Source organism: Pelecanus crispus, chromosome 2, assembly GCF_030463565.1.
Source record: "Pelecanus crispus isolate bPelCri1 chromosome 2, bPelCri1.pri, whole genome shotgun sequence".
Lineage (NCBI taxonomy): Eukaryota > Metazoa > Chordata > Aves > Pelecaniformes > Pelecanidae > Pelecanus > Pelecanus crispus.
Genome location: NC_134644.1, coordinates 96182477 through 96210016, shown reverse-complemented (window position 1 = coordinate 96210016; position 27540 = coordinate 96182477). Strand labels below are relative to the sequence as shown.

Below are 27540 nucleotides of genomic sequence, written 5' to 3'. Positions count from 1 at the left end.
GAAAGCTCAGAGAAGCAAGATCTCCTCTTCCTCCGCAGTTTAGAGTGTTTTTTTCATCAGAGTGACAGGTAACCTGTTGCAAACAGAGAGACCTGTTAGCATTGTGAGGGCCTCACACCAAATGGTGCACACACTCTGCCACCCTGGCTATCTAGAGGCTTCTTAGCAATGGATCAAACCTAAGAAAACACGTTATCTTCCATCCATCCTTCTATCATAGTTATCCCTTCAGTTAGTTATTTTTTTCTAGGAGGGGGAAGAAGCTGGTTGGATTCAGCCCTCCTCGGGGTCAGAAACTCCATTATCTGAAATCCTAACCTGCAGGTTTAAGAGGATTTCAAGCTAAGGTGGAGAGCTCCCCTCAGAAATCCAGACAGACAGGACCTCAGATGAGGGGATGAGAAGCAGTTTGCATTGCTGTTTGACTAGTACTTTGAGATTGTCCCCAAGAGCAGATCCATTCTACGTTGACCCAGACAGCAAGACTCAAAGCACTCAAACACTCTTCGCCTGTAGGACATATGTGTGTAGGCAGTGGACGAAGCTAGGAGCTTCTGGCTGTTCCTTTTTTTACCATGATGTAGTCATGCCCTTTGGCTCCATTCTGTACTGCAGGCAGAGCTGAGAAACGTGTTTTCTGCTTCCATAGCCCATATTTCTAGAACAATGTATTCGTCAACTGAGTGGAGATCATGAGGCATTCCCACGAGTTCCAGCCCCTTTCTGCATTAAGAGGTATGTATTTTGAGTCAGAAAAGAAGGCATGTATCTTTGTATTAAAGGTGATCCACACATTAAATATGATATTTAAAATCATAATTCAAAATAATTTACATTATTTATCATCATGAGGGTGTCACCACATAAAAAGCCCTTAAGCAATGATTACTGAAAAATCTTTGCATTTCATTTTATTTTCTTTTTGTATTCAAGAGAATTTTGCACAAAGCTAGTTATATCTTCTTATTGTTCAGTAAATTGGCACATTTTGCACAGCTGCACAGATTTTTTTTCTGTCATCAAGAGAAAAGCAATTTGAAAAATTAGGATATCAATATAAAGTTATGAGGCACGGAAACCCATCAAGAATATTCTAGAATTGCAGCAGCATAAACTTCTTGACATTTAAAACAGTCATGAAATAGCCAGGGGTTTGAGGGTAGCAATTATTCCCCTCTACTCTTTGCTTGTGAGGCTGTACCTGTACTGTGTCCAGCGTAGGTCCCACATTAGACGATTTGCCACCAAACTGGAGAGGCCTTACCAGTGAAGGCCCACCAAGATGGTTAGGAGGCTACAGTGCATGACAAATGAAGAGGGGAGGAGAGAGCTGGGTGTGTGTAGCCTAGAGAAATGACTGTTAAGGGGGTTTCAGCTGCTCTCTTCAACACCCCAAGAGGTGGTTGCAGAGAAGATGGAGCCAAACTTTTCTCAAGTGTGCAGTGATAGGACAAGAGGCAACAGGCAGAAGTTGCAGGAGGGAAAACTCCAACTGGACATACAGAAAAACTTCTTCCCCACGAGAATGGGTAAGGATTAGAAGAGCTTGTCCAGAGAGGTGATGCAAGTGCCATCCTTAAAGATTTTCAAGACTGATCTGGACAAGGCTCAGAGCAAACTAGCCCAACCTTGAAGTTAGCCCTGCTTAGAGTAGGGGTTTGGACTAGGTGACCTCCCAAGGGCCCTTTCAACCTAAATTCTTCTGTGTTTCTGTGATTTTATAATCAGAAAAACTCTCACTAATTGAGTGGCTCCTGATGCGCTGTCCTCAGCTGCTGTCTGTAGCAGGCGTTCATCTGCAAGCTCAGACTGGCTCACCTCTTCGTGGTGAGTATGTGGAACCTACACGGCTGCCTAAGTGAACATACAATTCCTGTAACATTTAAAAAAAAGCTGCTGAGAACAATCCTTCAGCTAGCTCACCTTGAATCATTTAAGTTACCTGCCACCTGGCTTTACATCCTACGTATCTGCATCTAGCACCATGGGTGTTACTGAACAGTTTCTGTTCTGTCCTCCCTTCTCCCCCTTACTTCAGCTTTTTTTGGGGGTGAAGAATCAAATGCCAATATGTTAGCAAGTAGGTTTGACAAAAATTGTAGGAAGTTTTAATTATGCTGGCTGTCATTACATTAATATTTCTTATTGGGAGATGCTACTATATTTAATCCAATGTTATAGCTTAGCGTTAGGTTCATGATGCTGTTAGCTACCATGCAGGACCTGGAATTTCATTCCCCAGGAGATTTTGCATTTGTAAAAATTCAAATGATGGAGAATGAAGAGTTGAAAATGCAGTTTTCTACATGGTAAAATGGCTTTAAAAACCCACTTGGAACATCTGAAACAGACATTTTCAGTATTTCAGGCCATTTCCCCAACTCCCTCTTCACTACCCTAGAGTGTCAGCAGAAGATACGGGCAGACAGCTGGACAGGGAGACATTCAGACCTACAAGGGCAAGAAATCCTGGTAACACAACGTTCAGGGTATCACCTTGTTGCACAACAAGTTAGCCGGTGAATTTGAAGCCTGAGAAGCCACAGGAAATGGGAGTTTAGGGGGCGGTTCTCAAGAGCTTCCCAGAGAGATTTCTAGGTTGAGGAGCCCTGGAAAAGATTCGGGGGAGGCTGCCAGAAGTCTTACTCTTTGTTCCCAAGGACACTTTTTTCCTTCCAATAAGCTGGTATTTTCCAGAATAAAAGCATTCTATGAGAGTAGTTTGTGGACAGATATTTTATTTTTTTTAAATATTAGAAAGAAAATACTATACTCTCTTTGGTGCTTGTTCATCCTGCTCATGAGCATTTTGATGTGAAATTCTTCTCCTGTGATCTTGTCGTAATGAAACAACTAGCTCAGGATCCCTTCAGAGTTACCAGGGACCTGCAGACTTCCAGAAAACTATTCTGTGTGGGATACAATTCAATCAGTAGCTATTGGCTTAGGTTCAGCTACAAAGAATTGCAGAAGGACCTTACAAGACTGAGCAACTGGGTGAGAAACTCAATACAGGCAAAAGTGATTTATGTGGGGAAAAATAATGCTAACGTCACATGTAAAACAACAGGTTCTCAATTGCCCCTCTGAACACAATAATGAGGTTATGATAGGCAATTCCACTGAAACATCAGCTTGATATTTAATAGCATTAAAAAACACCAACCAGATGACTGGAGGACAGAACAGAGAGCACACACTTGCACAAACGCCACATCCTAAGCATCATGTGCAGTTCTCGTTCCCCCACCTGGACAAGGACATAAAAACTGAGAAAAGTTCAGAAACATTTGATAAAGATGATGAAAGGTTCAGAGTAGTCCCCATACAGGGAACAAACAAGTAAGCTAAGACTTTCAGCTTGGAAAAAAGATGACTGATAAGGGATATGACAAGAAGACAATAAAATCACAAGTGTCCTGAAGAAACTAGTCAGCGATGAGTTGCGCGTTCTCTCTCCCACTGCAAGAAGTGGGGATCATTGAACAAAACTATTAGGAGCCAAAGTAACCAAAAGGAGATGATAATTCACACAACAGGTAGGATCTTGGGGGTCCCTGCCACAGGATGTTACGAGCGCTGAAAGTTCACGTGGTCTCAGGGAGCGACTGGCAAATTAATGGTGGAGAAATATACAAAGGACCATTAAATCCAAAGACAACATCTCTGGTCCAAGAAATGCCTGGAGTCTGGAAGAATATTCTGGGCAAGGATCATTGTTTCTTTGCCCTGTTCTTATAAAAATTGTACGAATTGTTTTGGCCACTGTTCGTATCAGTTTTCCCTTTAGGAACAGGCAAAAGTCCATCGCTAACACACCTGAAAGGCTTTGAGCTACACAAAAGACAACTGGGGAGGAGTCAATAATTTCAAGGGATGACAAATGGAAAATGGGAGTGGAAGATGCAAAGCATCAGAAATACGAAGAGGTATACAGGTGAGGCAGGAGTGTACAGGGATGTTCCCGAGGGATGGTTTGGTGACGGAGTGCCTGGAGTTACCCATCCTGACACAGCCACGCATGGGTAACTCATTTAAGGAAAAACATAGGATTAGAGGCAGACACGTATGTAGCCAACAGCCTGCTTAAATGTAACTGAATAGGAATACTGAGTGCAAAGTAAGGAACTTAATTTAAATTCATAACACAAGCAGCCACATCGCAAAATGTAAACCAGATTTTAGTCAAAAAACAATACTCAGGTTTAAGAAACACAGAGCAAGAAACTAAATAATGATTAAATACAACCATGTGTTTGATACAAGGATCAGTGGTATGCGTGGAAAATCCACCTGGAGAGACAGAGGTGCGGATGCCCTGCGAGCAACACCGCACCCCAAGGGTACGCCCAGCACCGCGCTGCCCTCGGTCCCTCCGAAACGGGCCCTTGCCGGTGCCCGGCCCAGGCAGCAAGGTGCCTCGCACCCCTGCACAGGCTGCAGGTCCCCCCCGCCGCTTGCTGACTGACATTCCTGAACGCCAGCTGCAAAGCGGAGCGGCAAAAACACGCGGTGCTACGAGCGCGCCAGCCCACTTTGTCCGGACGTTTGTTGGGAAGAACAGAACTGCTGTTGTATCCGTGCCGCTTTGCCGGGGGTTGTTTACAAGATTTGTCCTGGAGAGACAGCAGAGCAAGACGGCGTGCCCAGCTCAGCTCCGGCAGCAGCGCGGCACGAGCACACCGCCGCTTGTGTTTTTGGGATGGAGTTTTCCCACTGGAAGAAACACACTGATTTCCCTTTGCTGTAGCCTCGGATAGGGGTTGTTACAGGAGCTAAATTGCTTTCTTTTACCGCTAAGATTAAATTTGAAGTTTATAGGCAGGAATTTTTCAAGGGGCCGGTATACTTTTGAGAAGTCTCATTGACTTTTAATAGGATTCAGACATTTAAGAAAAAAATAAATCACCCCGGTGGCACTAGATTATGGTATATTAATTTTGCGGTGAACTGAAGTATGAAAATGGTAACAAACTTCCAAAGCAATGACTAACATTAGGTAAATACTGAAGAAAAAGCTACAAAGGAGTATCCTGTGTGGTGTTTTCCCTCCTTTTCTTTCCAGGTTTTTCAGTCAACAGATTATTTTCTGAAGGCTCCAGCAGCTTCTCCTGAGGGCATCTCTAAGCAGAACATAAACAGACTATCCATTTAGATGCAGAAATTTTTTCTTGTTTCCCCTCTATCACATATAAAACCCCCCGCCATCAGTGCAAGCATCTACAGTGCTTTCTAAAAAACAGCGTTAACTAGAGAAATCTCACATTTAATAGGGACTGCTTACAAGGATGGACTTAATTTGTGAACCTCAAACCTAGTGTTTTTTAAGAGACTTTCACATTTTCAAACTTAACATCATTGCATGTTTCTTCTCTTTCGTCTTCCATTTAAATTATTTGCAGCAACCCACGTTCAAAACCACCCAAGCAGAGGTTCAGCCACATGACCACCAGAGCTGCAGGAGCGCATAGTTCAGCAGAGACAAACAAAATGTACCCCGTCTCAGCAGGCTCCCAGCCCGGGAAGCTAGGACAGCATTTTCAGCCACTACCTGGAGTTTTGGGCATCTTCCTTTCTGGCAATCCAGGCTCTGGGACAGAGCAACTGGTATAAGCAAACATGCACTATTTAAAAAAAAAAAAAAATCTGCAGTCTCTGGGTTTTTTTTTGAGTTAAGGACTAAAACTGTTGATCAGCACAAGAAAATTAGACTCCTGGTTTCTTGGCTGAAATCTCCCATTTGCACTTGACAGGAAAAAAACAACCTCCAAAAAGCCAAGAGCAAAGCAAAATAGATAATGCAGGAAAATGGGACTACTCAAAGGATTTAAAATGATGCAGATGTGGGCTCTTATTCTATTACATGTCTAAGTTATACCCAATTTCAGTCAGTGTATGATCCAAGAACCTACTTTTCTTTAGCTCCCAGATAAAAGCTTTCTACTCTCATTTTAGTCTGCCAGTGGTAAGCTCTGTCAAAAAAAACCCAAAACAAAACCCCAAAACCAAACCAATCAGGACTGTTCATTTTCTATAGAGTTAGCTTTTTGCTGATTTAATTGTCTGGATTGTCTGTATCAACAAGTATTCTTATCAGCTTAACTTGTCATAAGATTGTATCCTTAGCAGAGTCACTGACTGAAAGGAAGCTTAAACTGCTGCTCAGGGGCATCAGTAGATACAGTAACAGCAGGCATAATTCAAAACAAATTCTGGTTTCTTCACGTAAGTTTTAACACTTGACCTTCTGATAATTTATGGAGATCATTAGAACGTAAAAAGATTAGATGGATTAAAATCAGTCATCCTCAGGGTTGAGTACTGCAAACTGTGATGGTGATGAGGACTTAAAAATGGCACAAGTTTTCCAGTATTCTTCCATTTCAAATGCCCAATGTATCAGAATAAAAACTCAAACCTTAACAAAATACAAGGGCAAGAACTGATTTTTTATTAACCTATTTTATGGACTCTCAAGAGGAAAATAATTACTGTCAATGGTTCTTCACTGCATGAGACTAATATCTTATCAGAGGACATGGCATTATTTCACTTCTATTACGTTTCACTTTTACGTTTCACTTTTAGCTGAAACCAGGACACTCTCCCTCAAGAATACTCCCTTTGATGAAGTAGTTCAAGGGCAGGCATCAGAAAGGCTGTTGTAGCAAGGTACAGCAAATGGATCCAAGCCACATTAGGGCCTCATCAGTAAAAATACACATGGTAAAATTTAGTTTGACAAGCAACACAAATATTTGTATCACCATGGTCCAGTGGAGGACAATACCTTGTACCACTGGTCACTTTCCTTTCAGGTCAACTTGATACAAAGACAAAGAGTATTGCTGAAACTAAGCCTCAAAGGATGGAATTTATATTGTAAGTTTCTGAGGTAGCCAACTAATTTTTTTTTTTTTTATGTCAAATTAAGTAAATTACCCTTTTGGACCTAAATAACCTCTTTCAAACATCTGCTATACAACAATATATACACCACCACACTTTTTTAAACTATTATTTCAGCTATAAACAAGTATCTTGCAAAAATTAGAGATGACTCCCACTTGAAGAAATGACAGAGAAACAGGTGATCACAGTAGATTTGAGGGACAGTCACAGACTCTTAAGCAGGCACATTTTTAAGATATGAGTTTGAGGCATGCTCAGCATACCTGAAGATCTAGTTAAGGACATTTATTAGCTGTGCCTGTCAAGCAATTCAGCACTCTGAAGAAGAATCTCAGACATCAGTCTCTGGCAAAATGCATTCTGCATTTTTTTTTTCCAGGACACTGCGCATGGTTTTATTTTGAATAAATGTTAACTACGTTGTAGCTAGATATCCTGTACGTGCATTTGTATGCATACTCACGCTGATTCCCTTACCCATTAAAGAACCTGCATAAGTAGCAATCAGATTGGGTGGTAGGTGGGGTAAGCAATCTTAAGAGAAAAGATGTTTTTCGAGAATTTGTGTGCTTTGAGTGAAACCCCAGTTTTCTCTTCTGAAGGAATTCTTGACCAGTTACACAGGCAGTTCATTTGTACATATCATTATTCCATTTCAAATACTAGCTTTAGATTTTACCGGTGCATGGTCCATTGCCAGCAACAGACATACAAACCGACCAGTAATATGGAGCTTAAAATGGTAAAAAGACGACACACTTGAAGAGAAATCTCTTTATAGTTTTCATTTAAAAAATAAAATAGGCCAAACTTTAAAAGAGGAACATCCCATTCCAACCAAAATTTTAAAATATACTTTCATGCTAAAAGCAAAAGTCTGGATGTGAGCCTCATGGAAGCTGCCAAGTAACAGAGAAAGAAACTTAATCTTTCACATTACTCGTATCCGTGTCTTTGCTTTCCTGGCTTACATGACTGTTGGCATTTTTACTAGATTGATCAAAATCCTCAATTTTATTTTCTACTTCCATAGTACTGCTTTCCACAGGACTGTGGGAAGATTCTTCACCTATTTCTGCTTCCATTTTTGTGACTAAATCATGTTCTTTATCTTCCACATCCATTCCTTCCTCTGTTTGTGCCAGCCTCTGCTGAACTTCTTCCTCCGTTTTACTTTCTGATTCCTCCTCTTTCCTCTTTGCTTTAAACACTTCAACTCCCATCATCCTCAGGTAATGAAGTCTCTCATTCTTGGGCACAAAGGCACGGAGTGATGTCTTTCCTTGCCAACCACACAGCACTATAGGACACTGAAGATCATCAGGTTTTCTACAAACAAGCAGTTACGTTCGGTCAACTATGAGAAAGTTAATCTTCAAAACTTAATTTTAAAGCCATACCGTGATAAATAAGTACACAATCTTCAATAGTGAATGCATTTTATAACTATCTGTAGAAGACGCAAGTACATCAGTCTTAAGTTCAATTTCTAAACAGGTACCTGCTTGTCTACAAGCAAGCAAACAAAAAAAATAAAGCTCAACCCTATTAAATTTCTGCAACAAGCAAAATAATTTTCTGGCTCTGGTTTCAAAACTAATATAAGCAACAGCAAGATGGAAGTTCACATTTAAAAAGTTCTCAAGAGCTTCTGATACTACTTTGTCAACAAAAATGAACAATGAAAAAGTTTAACTTTTTCTATTCCAAATGCTGGACTTCACAGGGAAACAAACAAACAAACAAACATACATGCAGTGATACTGTGGACCGCTGGCAGAACTACTAGCTCTCCCATATAAAGCTAAATCCTGCAATTGTTTTAAGAATACACAGGCAAGATAGCTTCTTTCCCTGTTATATTCTTTGTATGCTGTCTGGCTTTACTGTTGACCTCACTGCATCTCTATGCCTCCACTTCTGTTTTTGCTGAGTGAAAATAAATTCTTGTCCAAGTTTTAAAACTGCAGAAATGGAAAGCAACATATCTACTTACTCAGGGTCTGGGTCATACTTCAGAACTATACTTCCCATTGCTACAGGGAAGGGGGGAGGGAGGAACAAAAACAAAACAGATGTGTTACTTGGTACAATGTTAAAGTCATTGTAATTTGAAAATGTTCAAGAAAACAAGTTTTTAGACAGCCACACAGCATGAGCTGGTTAGCAGTTATCTACATCAGTACAGTAAACTATAGACAATACTAGTTTTTATTCCTTTTTTTTTTTTCTCCAGACCAAAGCATTTATATAGTTATGAAATCAATTACCAACCCTGCCCCCTGCCAAACACCAAACAAACAAATTAAAATACAAAACCACATAGTGGATTAATTTACTCAGTGAATCTAGCAAGAAACTTTTACTTAAGTAAAATGAACATGAGTATGTCAGCCCAAACTTTAGAAAAATTTTTCTTCTCATTCTGTCTCATCAAACACTGAAGTACAAGGACCAGTGATGACTTAGAAATAAAACAGCATAAACAAAAGACTGAAAACCAGTCTTCATTTCTTCAAGCTTCCAATGCAGAGGAAATAAAAGTTTAATATGAGTATACATTGTTCCCCGTATTTAAGAAAATCAAATCTGAGTAACTATATCTGATACATAAAATCATGACAAACAATTGCAGATGACAGACAAAACAGTTTCAGCTGGAGCACTAACAGGCTCAGTAGCGTATATAAAATCGTTGGTCATCAGATATTTTAAATGCTGCCTTACAGCATTGCTTCATGGAATTCACAAGTTTGGCAACTCTTCCGTTCTCTGGAGTTCATAAACCTTAAAGGCTGTGATCAGAAAGGACTACAGTTTCTAGTAGCACACTGGCTTTCAGTAACGCTTACTTACCTAATTAACAAGCATATTTAAGATAAATTTTGTAAAAATTTTAACAAACAGTTTATGTGACAGGATTTTCATAGTCTTCTGTGTACTGTATAATAATAATTTCGTCATAGCACAAATCAGAAGGCTTACCCATGTCTTTGACTTTCTTCTGTGTTTCACTGCTGAATTTACTTAAGAATGGATTTTCCTGGGTTAGCAGAATTTTAACATCTTCTATGCAGACATTTATAACCCTTGCATGAATGAATGGGTACAGAGTATAAATTCCCTGTTTAAGAAATAAACATAATTATTTCAAAATGCATATCTACTTTTTGAAGGAAAAATGTTAAAAACAGTATGTCCTTTAGCTAATATCAGAAAACAATTTTCACATTTTAAACCATATGAAAACACATATTGTCATTAATCTGACAAAGTTAATGCCAGCTGAGCTATAGGCTCTAGAGGAAACCAAAGTATCTCCTTCAAAAATACAATGCTATGTAATTACCTCTTGTGCTAATCTGAATGCACATCCAAACTGTTCTCCATCGCTGTTGCGAGACCAGACTTTTATCCCTGTGTTAATAACCTGCAAATGGCAAGGCCAATAAGCATCATTAAGAAGTATAAATTCTGTATTACTACTGTGAACTTTGTTTTTCCTCAACTGTTTGACTAAAAGGAGGAAGAAAGGATAATTCTGCTGTAATGTTTGTTCATTTGTGCTGGATGCTGAATTCCCAGTATCAGAACATAGTTCTCTCTCAACATAAACACCTTTTACTCCTTTCCATGTTGAAAACTGAACACTGTGAGGAAGTCTTAGTCTTAAAATGAGGGCAATGAACTATTAAGATCTAACTTTAAATTTAGTTTAAGTAAAAATTTTCTGGGTGATTCTGGGAAAGTCAATCAAGGACGGGATTTTAAAAATGCACAAGTGCTTAATATTAGGACACTATATCCTTTGTGGTACTCAAAGTCTCACTGCCTAATACAATGCACCAGTTTCTTAAAATGTTGTCAATTATATACCCATTTCCTGCATGTGGGATAAAAGGATAATTATTTATCCATCTCAAAGATCTGTTGCAAAGATGTAATGAATATCCTTGGAAATTTTCACAATTTGACTGGACGAGGCCCTGAACTGTATCTGATCTAGCTTTGAAGTTAGCCCTGCTTGGGGCAGGAAGGAAGCTGGACTAAATGACCTCATTCTAACTTAATTTTTTCAACAACTTTTAAGACAAATCTTTAGCACTTGCAAGGCATTTTCCATGGGGAGTTATACAGAACAAATTTTCATTTTTCCCTCTAATTCACAAAAACTACTTCTTATCCCATTATCACTCAGCTTAACAACTTCTCAAAATATTTTGTTGTTGAAATTACTTTGAAACAATGTCTCCATGTAACACAGCCAACTAATAGTTCAGCTGAAGTTATCTGTTATTTTTGGTAGGCTTTCAAAGCCCTTAATACTTTTATAATTAAGGCGCTCAGAAGTACAACAGTGTCAATGTAAACTTGTGAAGGTACCTAAAGACCACATAACAATGCTGGTACACACACAGCAGTTACATATTCCCTTCCATCTGCCAAAAAACATACCTGTTTTAACCTTGGATACTGTTATTTACTTCTCAGAGACAACTCTTCATCTCTTTAACAGGGGAGGGATAGAGAGGAAAACATTCATTCAGACTAAAAAAACCAAAGGCCTATCAGAGGGCTAATCCTCTATATAAACAATAAGCTTGGTAATAAAGTTCAAGGAGACATCCACTGATGCTTATGATCTCCATTGTGAAAACCTGAAGAGATGAACCATACCTTCATCTTCTCACTGTTGTTCAGAAGCACATTCCTTAGCTCCTTAGAAACCATGTACAGCTGTCTCTTCTTTCCTTCTTGAGTTCGAGTTAGTAAATTCATCTTGGGAAATGATGGGTCCAATGCATAAAACTTCCTGTGGCCATAATACTTGTTTTGATTAACTGAACAATGCAATTATACTCAAAATGCATGAGTTAGCCCATTTCCTCGAGCCATCTCTGCAAACACTTAACACTTTGGCTGCAGAACACAAAGACTAGACTTTCTAAAATGCATGACATTAGAAAAAGACAAGCAGTCATAGACACTGAGATATACTAAAAATTCCAGTGCAAACTACAGTTGGCTATTTTCATTTAAGAAGAGTTTAAGTGTTGAGGAAAGGGGCACCTGGTGCAAAGTTAGGGAAAAAGTTTTATGTATGACCAACTAGACCCATCTTTTGTGATGAACTGAACTATTAATATTCCTAAACTACCAGAAATCTTACTGCCAAACAGAAACATTTTTTCTTACTGGATAGGAAGGAACAATGGATCATCTTCAGGGAGAAACACAAAAGGATCTTCTTTAAAACCAAACAATTTCATTTTTTTAGATGGTGGTGGTCTAAAAAGAAAATACCATTGCATTGTCAATTTTAGTAAAAATACTTGGTTTAAAATCAGTATATTCAGTTCATTTAGTCAACACTTGCCTTATGGTAATGACAGTATGCCAAACAGAATACCGACAATTCTCCTGTGCTTCACTAAGACAACACTACCCACAATTTAACTTCTTAAAATGAGGTAGTGAAAGCAGTGCTTGAAAACAGAAACCACAAAAACAAGTAAACAGATATTTCTGAGGGAGTTATTGTGAAGACAGTAAAGAACTTCCAAAGGTTAACTTGTGAAAGTAGTTTTTCCCTTAACAGAGAAGAAAGGACTAACAGACTTTGCAAATCCTAATATGAAAAGTGGTTATTTTCCTAACTTGCTGAAACACAAGACAGAAAAAGTGGAAACATAGGACAACTGAGCAAGTTCATTAATTCTTCTTGATCAACTTCTAAATGAGTCCAATAACAAAAGAACTATAGAATACTCAGCAATTAAGAAGCTGCCACAGGACAAATACTTAGACATGGTCTCTTACCCACATACTCCTTCCTTTTTGCTTTGCTCAGTGTCTGAATTCTGCAATTCTTGCATTTTCTTAGACTCTTCATTGTCAGCAAGTGTTGGTTCTTCAGTAATACATTCAGAACCGTTATCTGAATTAGCTGCTGTCACTTCAGTATCTCCTGTTCTTTGTGGTAATTTCTGATGAACCTATTCCAAATTATAGCATTTTCAACATAGCAAAAGTAGTGTCTAACCTTGTACCAAAAGGTACCTATGTTCTCTCTTTGCATGTGCTTAATTCTTATCAATTTGTATGTAAGTGCTTAAACAGATCCATTTAGGGAGTTAATCTGATTACTAAGTCAAGATATGATTGTAAGTTGCATTTACCTCTAGTACTACTCTGGACAATTTCTTACCAACTGTCCAAGAAAGCTATTTTTGTACCATTTACAAAATCATGTTCAAGCACTCACAGAGAAGACTATTTTAAGTCAGGATCTGCTGCTTTCCTCCTAGCACTCAAAGTGACACACACATCCTGCTGCTGCACACTTTCTGTAAGAATGCTACAACATTAAACTTAGAACAGCATAAACTATTTGGTTGATGCTGGCTTCTGAATAAATGCTTTTTTCTTACTGCCACATGCATTTTACTCCTAACGTGTTCTAATAAAACAAATAAAATAAATAGAAACAGCTAAACGGGATTCACACAAGAAGTTTCTCTCAAATATATGAACAATCTAAAAGATCAAATAAATCATGTCAACTTAAAATCCTGTTGACAGGATTTTCAAGACAATTGACAACAAATGGATTAAAGTCAGATGACTGAAGCTGCTGCTGCTCCTAACAGTTTTACATCCATTCCCCCTGCTGCTGATCTGCTAGACTAATCTGCTAGTGAATCACTCCTAAGCAACCAGCCGCAGAGTAAGATAAAATGAAATCAGAATTAGCTTACAACACAGCAGAAAAAAAGCCTTCAGCAGAGGGACCACACACAGCTGAAGGAAGTGACAGCTTTAGCTACTCAATCTAATCCGCTTCTGTGATTCTTTCAAAGCCTTAATTTTAGGTTCAAATTTATCTTGCTATTTTACTATGATTTCAAAATCCCCCCCTTCCTTTTTTTTTTTTCTATTCTGAAAGGACTTTTTTTTAAAAAAGTCCTTAAGGGATTTAGGAATTGATTTTTAATTGACACACTGAACTATAACTGAAGGGCAGATACAAAACAGTTAGAGTATGTTTTCTATTACATAAGCTTTCAAAAAAATTCCAGAAATATCATTAAAATTTAACATTTTAGCTCTTTTAAAAGAAGTTACCTTAGGCTGGCGTTTATTCCATGGCATTGGAGATTTCTTTATTAACACAGCCACAAAGAAACCTCCTGTGTTCTGGTGATGTGGCAATATTCTAAGACTAGAGGGGCAAAAAAATGAAAAAATAGAAATGTTGCAGTGTGTTCATCATCAGCATTCAGGCTCTCACAAAGTACTAGAAGTGTCACATTTATATTTACTTCCAGGGTAAACTAAGTATTCCTAGTAGGATTGCACAGATTTAATTTATCAAGCTCAAAACAGGACCTAAAATAAAGCATTCTGGCAAAGTAACTTGCATCAGTGCAACGCGTTCATTTCACCACTCACATCTGAGCTTTAATGACTCATTTCTAAACACTATTTTTAGAATAGCTATGGGAAAGCCTTTCACAGAGAATACGTCACACTGTTAAAATGTTAAAGTTTTACATCCTTTTCCAGTAATTTTGGCTATGTATCTGTATTGGATGCAAAGAAATTGACCTGTTTGTGTGAGTACTTATCCCTGGTAAGCAACTTTCAATCATTTCTTTCAGTTCACTGGAATTTCAATATTGTGTACTGCCATTACATATGAAACAATCAAAATATACTCAGACCTATACAAGCATAGGTCTATACTGCAACAGATTCCTAATATGACCTCCTAATTATAATTTTCCCACCACCATACAAGGTAATCATCAAAACCTCATAATATCTACTCTGGGAAAACTTACCAACGCTCTAGATTCAATGCCTTTAGCTTCTCTTCATCTTTTACTGGAAACATAGTGGGACGTATTTGTGTTTGTCTGTTTGAAGGCACATCTTTCCACTCTTCAAACCACTGTCCATCTTTCAGCATTACCTTCAAAGGAATAAATATGAATACTGTGAGAATATGCGTCACCATTTTAGAAATTTTAATTAAAATACTTTCAAACCAAGGTTCAGACGTCAAAAAGAGAAGTTGTTTTCTGGTGTAATAAATTAAGTTCTTCAAAGTGTATTGTTCCCATGTGCATTTTATATGCGTACTTAAAAGCAGGAGATTCTTGCCAGCTGTACCTCTTTGCTCCACTCTTTATGCTTCAAGAAGTGTACAGTCAAGTAAAAACTGGTGCAGAATCAACCGCAGTGATCTCCGTTAACCTTCCAGAACATACAGAACATCAAAATCCAAAGGAAGGACAGTGGTGGAATAGACAAGAAGATTAGTAAGCCATCAGATTCAGGATACATTACTTTTCTCCATGAGACTGGCTGTAAGGCAATCTGCTCTCCAAGCAGTATACAAAGGAAAAGGGCTATTGCAGTCTAGGCAATCTGCTCTCCAAGCAGTATACAAAGGAAAAGGGCTATTGCAGTCTAGTAAAGATTAGAAATGAGGAATCCCAGTTTCATTACGTAAGACAGATGCAAGAGTGCAACACAACAGCTTGGTAAGCATACAGCCCCATGACACAGCCCTACACAGGTCATAGATAGAGATGTTTTCAAGGAAAGCTACTGAAGAACCATGTCCCCATGAATTTTTTACTGTCTGTACCTTTATCCAGGACTCAGAACAAATCTATAAATCCACTTTAAGATACCGTGTGGACATAACATCACCTCATTCTATCTAAGGGTCAAAGCTTTCGAAGGATGCTTAAGATTCAAGCAGAAGGTTAGAGCCACAACTCTTGTAGCAAGGCATTTTGAATGCTCTTTAAGCAAGAATACCAAAGTGGAAGAAACAAAGAGGACAAATTTGACTTCAGAACTCTACAGAACATTCTGTACTGGATGCTAGGGCTGTAAGAAAGGTCACATCCAGGAATGTGTGGGGCAAATGCATAAAATTAATGACTGAAATGAAGGCCCGTTTTTGTTGTTAAGGCAACAAAATAGAGAAGTCACAGTGATAGTGACTTCAGGACTGGCAAGTGCGATGAAGTGTTTTCATACATCTCCCTGTGATTGTCTTGAAGGCTTAACCAAGTGTTCTACTGGAAACTGAAACGTAAGATTTATCCAGATTACAATTTCACTAAGAATGTTAGAACACAGATTTCAGTGTCATTAAGTCTGGCGTTTCTCAGCCACTGATCAGATCACACCTAAAATATTGTGCCTTTGCATGTTCCTGAAATAGAAGTGACTGTACTTCCAGAATTAGTATTACAAGTCCAAATATGCTACATGTCATATTACTTGATGGAGACAAGATAGACTGCAATTCTGAATGGCTCTTCTTTGGAAGTCATAAGTTCAGCTTGAGAGAAACAAACAACAGGACTGATAAATAACTGGAAGTACAAACAAGTCTAGAACTATTTTGGATGTACTAGAATAACTGCCTAACAGCCCTGCTCTGTTCAGTTTTGGTTTACTGGTCTAACCACACAATGTAACTGCTGGAATGACAAAGCATCAAAGAACATGCTGAAGTCTTCTCTACTGCATATTTTGCTAGCCTTTTATTAGTGTAGAATGAAGACTAAAAGTGTTGCAGAAGTAGATTAACATATCTGAAGTTAAAAAGGTCTCTTCCTTCAGGATTCTGAAATAACACATTTGAGTTCAGCCATTGTCTGGCTTTAGAAAAGAGTACTGAATCCTATTTCCTAGCGCCTAAGTGTCTCTTGAACAAAACTTTATTTTTATTGTGTTGCTTCCAGAGATTTACAGTCAACTGATGCTCAGGAATATTCAATGTAATCACTAAGTCATAGAGCTCCCACTGAACAGACGTTTCACCAGGAAACAAAAGACCACACCAAGTAAAAACAGCACCAAAGCAAGCAAATACATTCACTGACAAGCTAGCCAACAAGGCTTGAAAAAATACAGTAGCAGCAAATAAGGGCTGAAGAAAATCTTGCAAACTTTCAACAGATTTTATTAACCCACTTGTAAAACTAAGATTATAGAGCCATAATCATGCATTTTACATTTATCCTTCAGGTACAAGCATAAAATTTAAACTTTTGGAACTGTAAGAAGAAAGAAATCAGCTAGTTTCTAAGCTAGATTTCCAGTGACAGAACATAAGCAAATCTTTATTCTAGGCATCTTGTTCATTAGCCTACTCACAGGCACAAACCATTGCAAGAGACTAGTGAAACGGTGAGAAAAGACAGAACAACCAATGGAATTGCAAAGGCACACTCTCATAATTAAAAACTAATCAGAGCTTCTTTCTCTACTACCAGGATGGCCTTCTACCCTTCTTGATTATACTCTTAACAGGAAGCTGAAGAAGCTTTGGGGTTTTTTGTCCCTCCCTACCAGTCTGTTTCCACAACTGAAATCACATAAGGCCTGGAACAAAACACAACATTCTATTAATATTCTAGGACTACTCACATAACTGCAGTTTTTATAGCTTATATCCAGAAAGGGTTTAACAGCTTTTACTTCCAAATGATTCAAACGGACCAGCTAAAGAACCGTACAATCTAACACTCACAGACTGTAAAGGCAGAGGAGGAGGGAGCTTAAAGTGGCTGAAATTATGGTGCCATCTACAGGCCACATGCTGCACACAACAGAAAAGGGAATTATATTAAGAGGGGATACAGCAAAGAAAGCTAGAGGAAAAAGAGGAGAGCAGGTGAGGAGAAAAGAACTTACCTTCAGAAAGATTTTTAGCCTTCTCCCCTGTGATACTATATTGTCTACAACTCTGAACAGCAAATCAATACCATTACTTCAGCTCAATCCAATGTTTTGAAATTTTACACTTCAAAATTTCCCTAATTTAACACTCTATGATAGACCAAGAACTTCACAGAAATATCAGGTAAATACCTTCCATTTTGTAATTCCTGGCATCCTCTTCAAACCTGGCAACTCAGAAGAGACATCAGCAAGTTCTAAGGCACCTGAAACCCCAAGAATATAAACATTCTTGAAAACAGAATTTGAGAGTTGTGCTCCTAATTAACTTCTATAAAAACAGTTTACCTTCAAGTTTTATGACCATTTTAAGACCATTGCTTTTTAAACCTCTCAAGGAACAAAATGTTATACAATTACTACAGTTTAAATTAACAAGAAAGGTGGTAAGAACTGTTCATAATAACTACAGAAGTTTGCAATCTATAAATTAACCAAAATATAATGGTTAGATAGTTTTTGTAGCAGCTGCATAGAGTAATACTCTACAACCTGTATTGTTAAACATCAGTGTTCCAGGCAACGCAGCCACAGAAGTTTTTATTCTCAGTTACTTAGTATTTGGATTTACTACACTGATTAAGTATTTTTTGGAGAAGTACTCTTTTGGGATGACTAAGCCTTTTAAAATGCTTGATATATTCTGATTTTATGGACTTACAATCTTAATATATTCCAGTGTGAGAGGAAAAAGAATTTACTATTTTTTAAACGGAAAGGAAAATTCCAAACTGCTTAACAGGAAGGTAAGTACTATCAACCTAATAGGACAAAAGGCTATGTGCCTAAAATATGTCAGGTTACTACAAGAAACATCAACAGAGTATAATTTAATCTACTGAATAAAAACTTTAAAGTGCCCCAAGTCCAGAAAGAATGACATAAAAACTTACTATTTAAATACGTTATCTCTCTAGAGAAGAATAACCTTAAGTCCTTTTTGTGATTCTGAATAGTTAGTTATTTAACAAGTAGGTAGGCTTTTCCTCATGTTGTACACGATTTATCAACTGTTCAACATGACTAATGGTTTTCTCTTACAGTGACAGTTTACGCAAGTCTTTTGAATAAATGACAAAGTGATACATGAATTCATAGACAAATTCCAAAATGACATTTCAAATCTGATTAAACTTGATGTTTGCGTCTGTCCTTTCAATATTCCTGCCTACCTACAGCATGACTCCAGCTGATGCTTCAAGGCTGCATCAGACTGATCAGACATTAAATGGTCAGTCAGAAGTACTACAATTCCCAGAAAAGAAACATGGTACAAAAGTGCCTTTTCCTTTCTCCTTCAGCCCCAAGGGGAAAGCAATCTCTGATCTGCTCCACAAGTACCAGTATAACACAGCGCTAGGAACTAAGTTAAGATTGAAGAACCAACAAACCTTCTGGACTGACCTGAGCAAATCCTCGAGGTCCAATGCCCCTTGCAGACCACTCCATTACCTCACCCTTCTTTAGCTACACCTATGTTCAAGCCCCAAGCATAACATTCGCTTGCTGGGACACATCATAACCTCCAAGTAAGCCTCAAAATACCCCCACTGGGCAGAGACAAGATCCAAATGCCACAGCCCAATACTGCAGTCAAGATCCTTACTTCCAAGTACTGAATTTGCCCCAAATACTGCAATTGCTGGCCTCCGTCAACATCCATACTGCTTTGTGCTCCTATCCAAACTAGTCCTTACTGCTTTCCAGTAACGATGACGGCTTGTCATTGTTAAACTTAACTGTGGTGCACCGCAGCCTTCAATAAGCCAAGCATACTATAATTTACTGCAAACATGTCTATGCTGTTTTTTTTCACTCAGTCTGCCAAATAAACCTGCCTCTAAATAAAAATGCCCTTTGAGTGGAAATTAAATTGTCAATACCTAATTATCTACAGGCATTTTAGCTAAACTGCTGTTTGGGAGACAATGAAATTTTGTGCATAATCTGGGGCCAGGAGAGTGACTGGCACAAAGGAAACACTACACAAAACAGGCTACTTTCAGGACCAGCGCAGTTCTAGGAGTAATACAGCTGCCTCTGTTCTGTACAAGGCTCAACTTAACAAACTCTGTGGAACTTTTCATGCAAAATCCAATTAGATGTCTCCAAACTTCAGGTTACTGACTCAGAAAAAAACAGTGTCCATTAGCTCAAGACCAGAAATTTGGGCTACTAAGCCATACTATCATAAACTGATTGCTGCGGAGCTTCCCAGCTCATCTCAATTTTTCTACCTCTTGTTACTTCAAATGATGGAGACTTAACAGCAACTTATACAAGCCTTCATATGCAAGTCAAAAGTGTAAAAAAACCCCATGAGCTTAAAGACATTAAAATTCCAAGCATGTCAAAATGTGGGTCAAAGGATGCCAAAGGTATCAGTGACTCCCACCTACTGGTGCACAGTAATATTCCTCCAAGTACACTTGCTTAAGTACACTCTGGGCTTTTTACTCCTATGGTGTACAGCAGTAATGTCCCACGCTGTGTTTTCCAAAGGAAATACAAATGTCAGACAGGGACTCCAACCACTGGAATCGATTAGCAGAAGCCAGATAACACAGACTGAATTCTACTGATCTGTAGAAGTCTTCTGTGTATCATTAACTGAACTTCTTCAGGTTTTATATTTGCTCCTGATTTAGGCCCGTTTAAGAAGACTGCTCATATCAACACCAATGAGATCCTCCCAGTACCAAAAAATTGCTGCAGTTTTGCATACTAGGAGCACGTTACCTACATTAAGCTTATTACTAGTACTATCATACACGCATCCTTTTTTGTGCTAAGAAAAAAAGATTTCCTCACTCTGTCCAAGCTTGCATTCTCACCTTGACTCTTTTCCAGCAGAGATGCGATCACAGCCTCATTTTCGATAGGATTCAATGAACACGTAGAATATACCATTCTCCCGCCTTCTGCCAGCTGTTCAACACCACGGGTTGCAATTCTTAACTGCAATCTAACAGAACACTCTTGGTCTAGCCAGGTATCATTCAAGAATCAGAAAGATTTGCCATCACATGTCTTACAGGTGAAGCTATATTGCAGACACATAACTCTCCATGGACTAAGTCAGCTCATACTGAGTTCCACAGCTGTCACCAGTACACAAAGTCAGTTTTAAAATAAGTCAGCTTAGTGCAGTCTATACTGCAGACACACTTACAATTACACTGATTAAAACAGCAATTAGGTCAAACATTAACATTACTGCATGATAACTTTTAACATAACATTCTGTATTTTGTTCTTTCTAGTGCCCCATCAAGTTTATTATAAAGTACTCAACACTAGAAAAGTAACCCCCAAAAACCTTACTCTTCTCTGAAATCGAGAATTAAAATGAGGAGCAATTTGACTATTACAAATATTATGGACAACCCAGCTTAGCTCACATTAGCCTTCTGAGAAAAGTGTCACTGAGCTGGGTCACCAGCTTATACCCTACCTGCATACTTACTACTAAAATAAAACCTGCAATTATGAATGAATTACCAAGCAGCAAGTCACCATAGGTCAGCTGAGTCACAGTAACTGACCACATTCCCAGCTTGTTAAAAATGCACAGTAAAAATGTTCTAAGCTTTTTCATCTGTGTTTAAATTACTGCTTTTTACCATGCACCTGCACTAGGCTAAGCACTCATTCACCATCAGTTAACATAAATCAAATCTCAGGTAACTGAAACTGTTTATGTATGATCTCTAACATTCTAAAGATGTTAAAACACTATTATTAAATTTTACAAGTTTCTGTATTTTCCAAGAGTATTTTATGTGCCCAAATGCTAAGAATCCCAAACAAATACCAAATGATTTGTTCCCTGTTTAATTAGGTACCTTGTCTAAATTAATTCAATGAACATTAGTATGTCAGATATTCATAAGAATACAAGAAATTTGTATTCATACACTCCACTGGAGGTTGACCTCACATCTGAAACACTTCCCTTTCTCTGAATAGCACATAAGTTCTTGATTTGAGAGAAAAGCAACTTTTCTTAGTCTCTGCTTTGTCATATTTTAACATGTCAATGCATGCAGATGTTAAAGGTATGGGAAAAGGAGGATAAAGAAAGGAAAGAAGTGCAGTATGCAACAAGCATTTTTACCCATGGAGCTGCAAACTATTTTGTGTTGTCCACTTCTTCCATACATCAATGTTTTTCCTCATGGTTCCATCTCCACTGTAACAGAGGTTGACCAGATTAGTATTATTTGTGGGTAAAACTCATTTCATATCCAAGTCATTTATAGCAGCAAAAAATTAACAGCCCCTCTCTCATGTTAACTAGTTCTCCTGTGCTGTACTGTTTGTTTCTACACTATTTTTGTATTTTAGTATCCCGAGCATAAGTTCAAAATTTCATAGAATCATAGAACGCTTTGGGTTGGAAGGGACCTTTAGAGGTCATCTAGCCCAACCCCCCTGCAGTGCGCAGGGACAGCTTTAACCAGATCAGGTTGCTCAGATACTCAAATTTGAAGCCCTTCAGCTGGCCAAATTTAAGTACCACTTGGAATGAAAAGAGTTCACCTTGAGTTGGTATCCCCTTACCTAAGACAGTTTAAGGCATTCACCTGTTTTGGAAGTCACTATAAATCATAACTCACTAAGCAACTCAAAAAGCATAACTCAGTAACACAAAAATGCTAGCACTGCACTTAATGCAATAAAATTTGTGTATTGAAGATTACATGCAAAATACCTGCAGGGGACGTCACACAAAATCCTGTCATAGAAGAGGACCTCTTTTCTTCCATCAACATCGATTTGTAGATTAGGAATGCTGGAGGCATCATGATTTACCACCATGATGCATGGACTGTTTAACCTCTTAGCCTGATGAACCAGCAAATAGCAGCGCTTGTTGTCGACATCATTAGCAATTACAAAACCCTCTGGAAACATAAAACAGTGGGAAGATGCTTTACTATTCAACAGCTAAATAATTTTACATAGCTTATTGCCTTATCTTCAAAGTTGTGTAAACCTTCCACTAGAGATTTTTACTTAAAAGACTACTTATGAATAGAGGACCCCTTGCTGAACATAAAGTAACATAAAGTACGTTAAGGTTTAACTGATGTGTCAAATACAGTCTCAAGAGTTCTAGCTTGCATGCAGCGGAAATAAGACACAATCAGGGGCCTTTCAACTTTTCACTCTCAAAGTAAAACCCTTGTAACAGAAAACCTCCACTGCCACCAAAGACAGTCTCTACATCAACAGATTTTCATTAGAACACAGAAAGAATCCACACCCCCCAACTTATTCTTATGGCCAGTATTTTCTGTGAGCATCTAAATGAAAGTAAAGATTCTGAAGCTTAAAAAAAAGATAAATATCATGACCATTTTAAGGCTAAAGCAGCTTAATCCAGTGTTTGCAGGATACCACTAAAACACAAGGGTTTATGGGCCACCATCTAAAACTAAGCTCTGATCACATCTACTGTAGTCTGAACTGCGAAGGTTTATAACCCATCTCTCTCCTTCAAGCCAAGGAATCCCACAAAGTTTCAAGGAAAAGGTGGGGTACTTCCCATCTCATATAACTCAGCTACTCTGGGAATTCACTGTGTAGTTAAATGCAGTTACTTATCTGTGATATTAAAAGTAATCTTCTACAAGAAAAAGAGGAAATTCAAAGTCACAAAAGTTTTTGGTAGTTTTTCCAGACTTACTGGGAAAAGGAACATTCATGTCTGCATGCAACATTTCAATAAGTTGTGCAGTCTTAGATCCAGGTGCAGCACACATATCTAGAATCTACAAATACCAGAAAGTTAAAAAAAAGTCCTACTTTGTAGTGTTTAAATACTTGAAAAATTTCCTATGTGCTCTTGTTTAAATTAAATATTTTTGCATACAATTGCAGAATTATAATTGTTCTGAACACCTATTTGCAAAACCACAAAGTATGGTTCTGTTCTTTGTATACATCACGGAATGCGGCTTTATCTCCGAGGGTCTAAAATATAACAAGGACTTTGGTTTGTAGAGAACAAATACACCAGCTGAAAAAATTTTGAAAGAGAAATCTGAATATAAATATGGGAAGATGGTCCTTTTATCAGCTCACAAGCAATTCCGACTGAAGTTAACTGGAACTTTACATATAAACACAAACATTAAGGGAAAAGTTACATTCAAGAGCAAGCTGTACTTCTCTTTAACTATCAGTAAATTAATCAGAGAATATCCAACAGTTGATTATATAGATTTTATAAAAATGAACTGCTATCTCTCCTCACACATTTGTGTTTTAATGCAAAAAATCAGGGCACCATAAACTGCCCATTTCTATATCCTGGAAGAAGTACTTGGGAAATATTCGAACCATCATTGGGCAGCAGAACAGAACAGCACAGACACCAACACCTGATTTCTAGCGTATTTCTCCCTCCTGGTTCATCACAAACTTGGCTTGCGATTGAATCATTCATGGAGTCACTTTCACAGCAAACCATTAGCACTGTTTTCTTAAGGAAGGAAGCTTAGAGTCTTTCCTCTTGCCTAGTTAAAGATTTTTCAGAACCATATGACTCTATCTTCTGGACCTTTAGCTCCAGTAAGTTAGCTGAAATCATGCAACAGGATAAAAGATGGGGATGGATCTGCTCAGATCCTCATGCAAGCCCCTGGCATGAACAAGACTAAATGGGAAGACAGACCCCAGAGAAATGCTGACAGTTCCAGAGAGCATGTGATAAGTGCTGCCATGCAGCAGCGTTAACGCATCATGAGACATACTCAGTAAGAGAGCATCATATCTGCTGTTTAAAGTAACAGTTGTGATGCTACCCGTTTCCACTTATTTTTGTAGATAATGCAAATTTTAATGAAGAATAAGCAAGCCTAAATGTGCTCTAAAATTGTCCAGCAAATTGATGGTGATGGAAAACTGAATTGTGAAAAGTAGATTAAAAATGAACACAACTACAGAGAGGTTTGACAGTCATCAGGCTGATCCTTGTATAAGATAGGAATCAGCACAAAAGACATGATTTACAGAACATGCTGTTTAAGCATGAAAAGTAACCTGCAATTCTGGTCATAACAAGCAGCTCAGAAAATAAGGCACTAAGAACCATAAAAGGTCCTAAATGACAACAGCCAAGGCATCGTTAGAGCATCTTAGTATATCCAATATAAGTAAGATGCGTGCAAAAATATTCTCACAATTTGTGTTTTAGATTAAGTCGAACACATTCACTACCTGTTCAACTCCAGACAAAACTCAAAACGCACCTGTGACACATTAGGACTGGATCTATCACTCAATTTGTTATTCATTTAAGAGAGGTGAGAAGACCTTGCCACATGTAACATAGCCATCAGCCCCGTGTCGTACATTGGGTTGGGGTGAGAGTAGGAGAAAATAAACTGGAAAGTTATGTATGCTAAGTAATGTTAATATAAAAGCGAGTATGTATGAATGAGTCTCTAAAACGTACAAGTCAGAAGTTTGAAAAACTTAAAATTTTAAGATACGTCATGAAAAATTTAAGAGAGACGTGCACAACATGGTTACTTGAGATAGCAAGGCACTTCTAACTAGCTCATTACTTTAACAGATTAAGAGAATAAGGCCACCTGATTAATGACATTCAATGACAGATTCATTCTGCAAACAAGCGTAGTGTATGAAAACATCACTAAGGTTCGAACAGGAAGTTTGCTACCAGATATCCCCATTCCTACAATCTGCCATTAGAAAATATTGTGGGCATTCCTTAAACACCTCAGTTAAAGTTAGCAATCTGTACTCTTCAGCCACCATCAAAAGCGTGTTACAGCTCACCCAAATTATTTTGCCTAACAGATTTATAGAACAGAAGTTTGCAACTTCTTCAAAAGGTACAGAGGGGTGAAAACTACCTGGTAAGGAACATTATCATTTGAATCTGGAAAACTACATCTTTTCTCAGTGTGATGGATAGCAGGAAGTTAGAAACAGTCATCTTTCTTTAAAAGGGGATCAAAACACGAATATGTAACTTAGATGTGGCTAAATACATTTACACTTTGAAAGTAAGATTATGTAAGTACTTAAAAACTAAGTGGTTTTTTACAGGGTATTACACAAAACTGAAGAAGCAGATGTTCCCCTGATAGTCTACTTGTGATCTGAACACTAGTCGATTGCTGTTGTTTACATGCAGAAAGCATAAAACATACCAACACAAAACAGAATTCTGTATTAGCATTGATACTGCTGTTATAATTTGTAGTTTAATCAAACTATCTTCCCGGACAAAACTCCAGCACACAGTATATTCTAGAGTTACCTTATGATGAGGGTTAACATTAAGCAGCAGAGGTGGGATCATACTAACAGCCTCCTGACGACTGATATTTCCCTTGAAAGGAAAAAAAAAATCAAAACCAAAACAAACTCCTTTTTATTCCATTCCAAAAGAATGCATTTCTTTTGCAATACATTTTTAAAATCTCTATGTAGTAAAACAATAAAGGAATTGAAAACACACTATTATAAACTTAGGATTAAATTTTGTTAGCATTTAACAAACAAAATCACAGCATTTCACCCAACTGAAATTTCTGATAACTGCACATTTACTCGAATTTTATTCATCCTACAGATGTAGCTTCTGCTCAAGAGATGAGAAACTGCCTTCAACCAAGTGAGAAACATCCATCACTAAAGGTAAGTCTTGCTAGGCACACACATGAACTTTTTACCAGACTCAAACATCTGTTTTCTAACAGCAACTAATTTTTTCACAAGGACTCATTTTCACATTCTCAAACAAACAAACAAACAAATGCAGTTAGTTTAGGAGAAATATTTGTAACTGCGGTTATGTGCCAGAGTCACGGGATGAATCACTGTCAACAGCAACATAAAATCCAGATTCTTCTGAGCTACTCAACCTCTGAGAGAAAAGGTACAGTCTCAGTTTCTCATAATGCATTTAAATAAAACATTGCTTGGGATATGAAAGGAAAAAAAAAAAAAAAATCAAGATCTATCCAAAACTTACACATTCCGTCTCGCTAACCAGAAACTGATGAAACTTTTCCAGTTGCGGTGACTTGCGTAAGATTTTTCTACTCAAGTTAGTGTGCCAGGCTAACTCTTCTGGATACCTGGGGGAAAAGAGACAGAAAAAGGGCAGGGGCAAAAAAAAAAAAAAAGAAACAAACCAGTTTGTCAGGCTCAACGCTGGCAATACGCAGGGTATATAAGGTGCCTTACTGCACGTCCAGCTTGCTTACCAGCTCAGCGACTGCGGCATTTCGACTTTTTGCCCATCCACCTCTAGGTCCTGCAGCTCTCTGAAGTACTTTTCCTTCAAGCAGTGGAGGATCTCTTTGGCGTGACTGCAAGGGAGAGAGACCGGCAGAAGGGGACCGGATGGAGCTCACGCCTTCTCGACAGCCGACCGCCTCCGCGGTAGGCACGGCGGGCCCTCGCCGGCCCCGGGCCCCCGGGGGGAGCGGGGCACACCGGGTCCCCCTGCCCGCCCCGCCGCCCCTACCTCCGGTAGCCGGTGATGCGCAGCGTGGCGGGCAGCGGCTCCCTCAGCGCCGCCATGAAGGCGCCCCACTCGCCGTCGGGGACGATGCCCAGCTCCCGGTAGTACCGCTCGAACAGCTCGTTCTCCTTCACGATCTCGGGGTAGCCGCCGGCCCAGCCCTGAAACACGCCGCCACAGTCAGCCCGGCGGCCCTGCCGCTCCCCGCCCCGCCCCGCCCCGGCTCTCACCGCTTGGTCCTCGCCGCCCCGCTCCGGCCGCTGCTGCTGCTGCTGCTGCCGCCTGCGGTCGCGGGCCCGGCGCCCCATAGCGGCCAGGCGCCGGCCGAGCCCCGCCGCACGCCCCGC

General features: G+C 38.8%; 1 protein-coding gene across 3 annotated transcripts; it reads right to left on the bottom strand.

Annotated features, from left to right (window-relative positions):
• Nucleotides 1–7671: 7671 nt before the first annotated feature.
• Nucleotides 7672–27501, bottom strand: NSUN2 (NOP2/Sun RNA methyltransferase 2). Of its 3 annotated transcripts, XM_075728313.1 has the most exons (19): nucleotides 27424–27501; nucleotides 27197–27354; nucleotides 26934–27038; nucleotides 26699–26804; nucleotides 25982–26053; nucleotides 23375–23459; nucleotides 22397–22589; nucleotides 21800–21874; nucleotides 20517–20647; nucleotides 17815–17888; nucleotides 14757–14887; nucleotides 14038–14134; nucleotides 12733–12908; nucleotides 12109–12201; nucleotides 11590–11725; nucleotides 10262–10342; nucleotides 9898–10036; nucleotides 8909–8948; nucleotides 7672–8241 (listed from the first exon to the last, which is right to left on the bottom strand). In XM_075728313.1, the coding sequence occupies exons 1-19, from the start codon at nucleotides 27499–27501 to the stop codon at nucleotides 7836–7838; spliced, it is 2376 nt and encodes a 791-aa protein (XP_075584428.1). In that variant the 3' UTR covers nucleotides 7672–7835. The 3 variants fall into 3 exon arrangements, with proteins under 3 accessions (XP_075584428.1, XP_075584425.1, XP_075584427.1); XM_075728310.1 differs by having other exon boundaries at nucleotides 27197–27501; XM_075728312.1 differs by having other exon boundaries at nucleotides 12733–12899; nucleotides 27197–27501.
• Nucleotides 27502–27540: the final 39 nt, after the last annotated feature.

What these genes read in the sequence shown, in the direction of transcription:
- NSUN2 (XM_075728310.1), bottom strand. Translation starts at nt 27,501, where the DNA reads ATGGGGCGCCGGGCCCGCGACCGCAGGCGGCAGCAGCAGCAGCAGCAG. An exon ending in TGGTTAGCGAGACGGAATGT is followed by an intron (nt 26,054 to 26,698) that starts GTAAGTTTTGGA and finishes TTTCCTTTCAAG; the next exon opens with GGAAATATCAGTCGTCAGGA. An exon ending in ATGTTAACCCTCATCATAAG is followed by an intron (nt 23,460 to 25,981) that starts GTAACTCTAGAA and finishes TGGTATTTGTAG; the next exon opens with ATTCTAGATATGTGTGCTGC.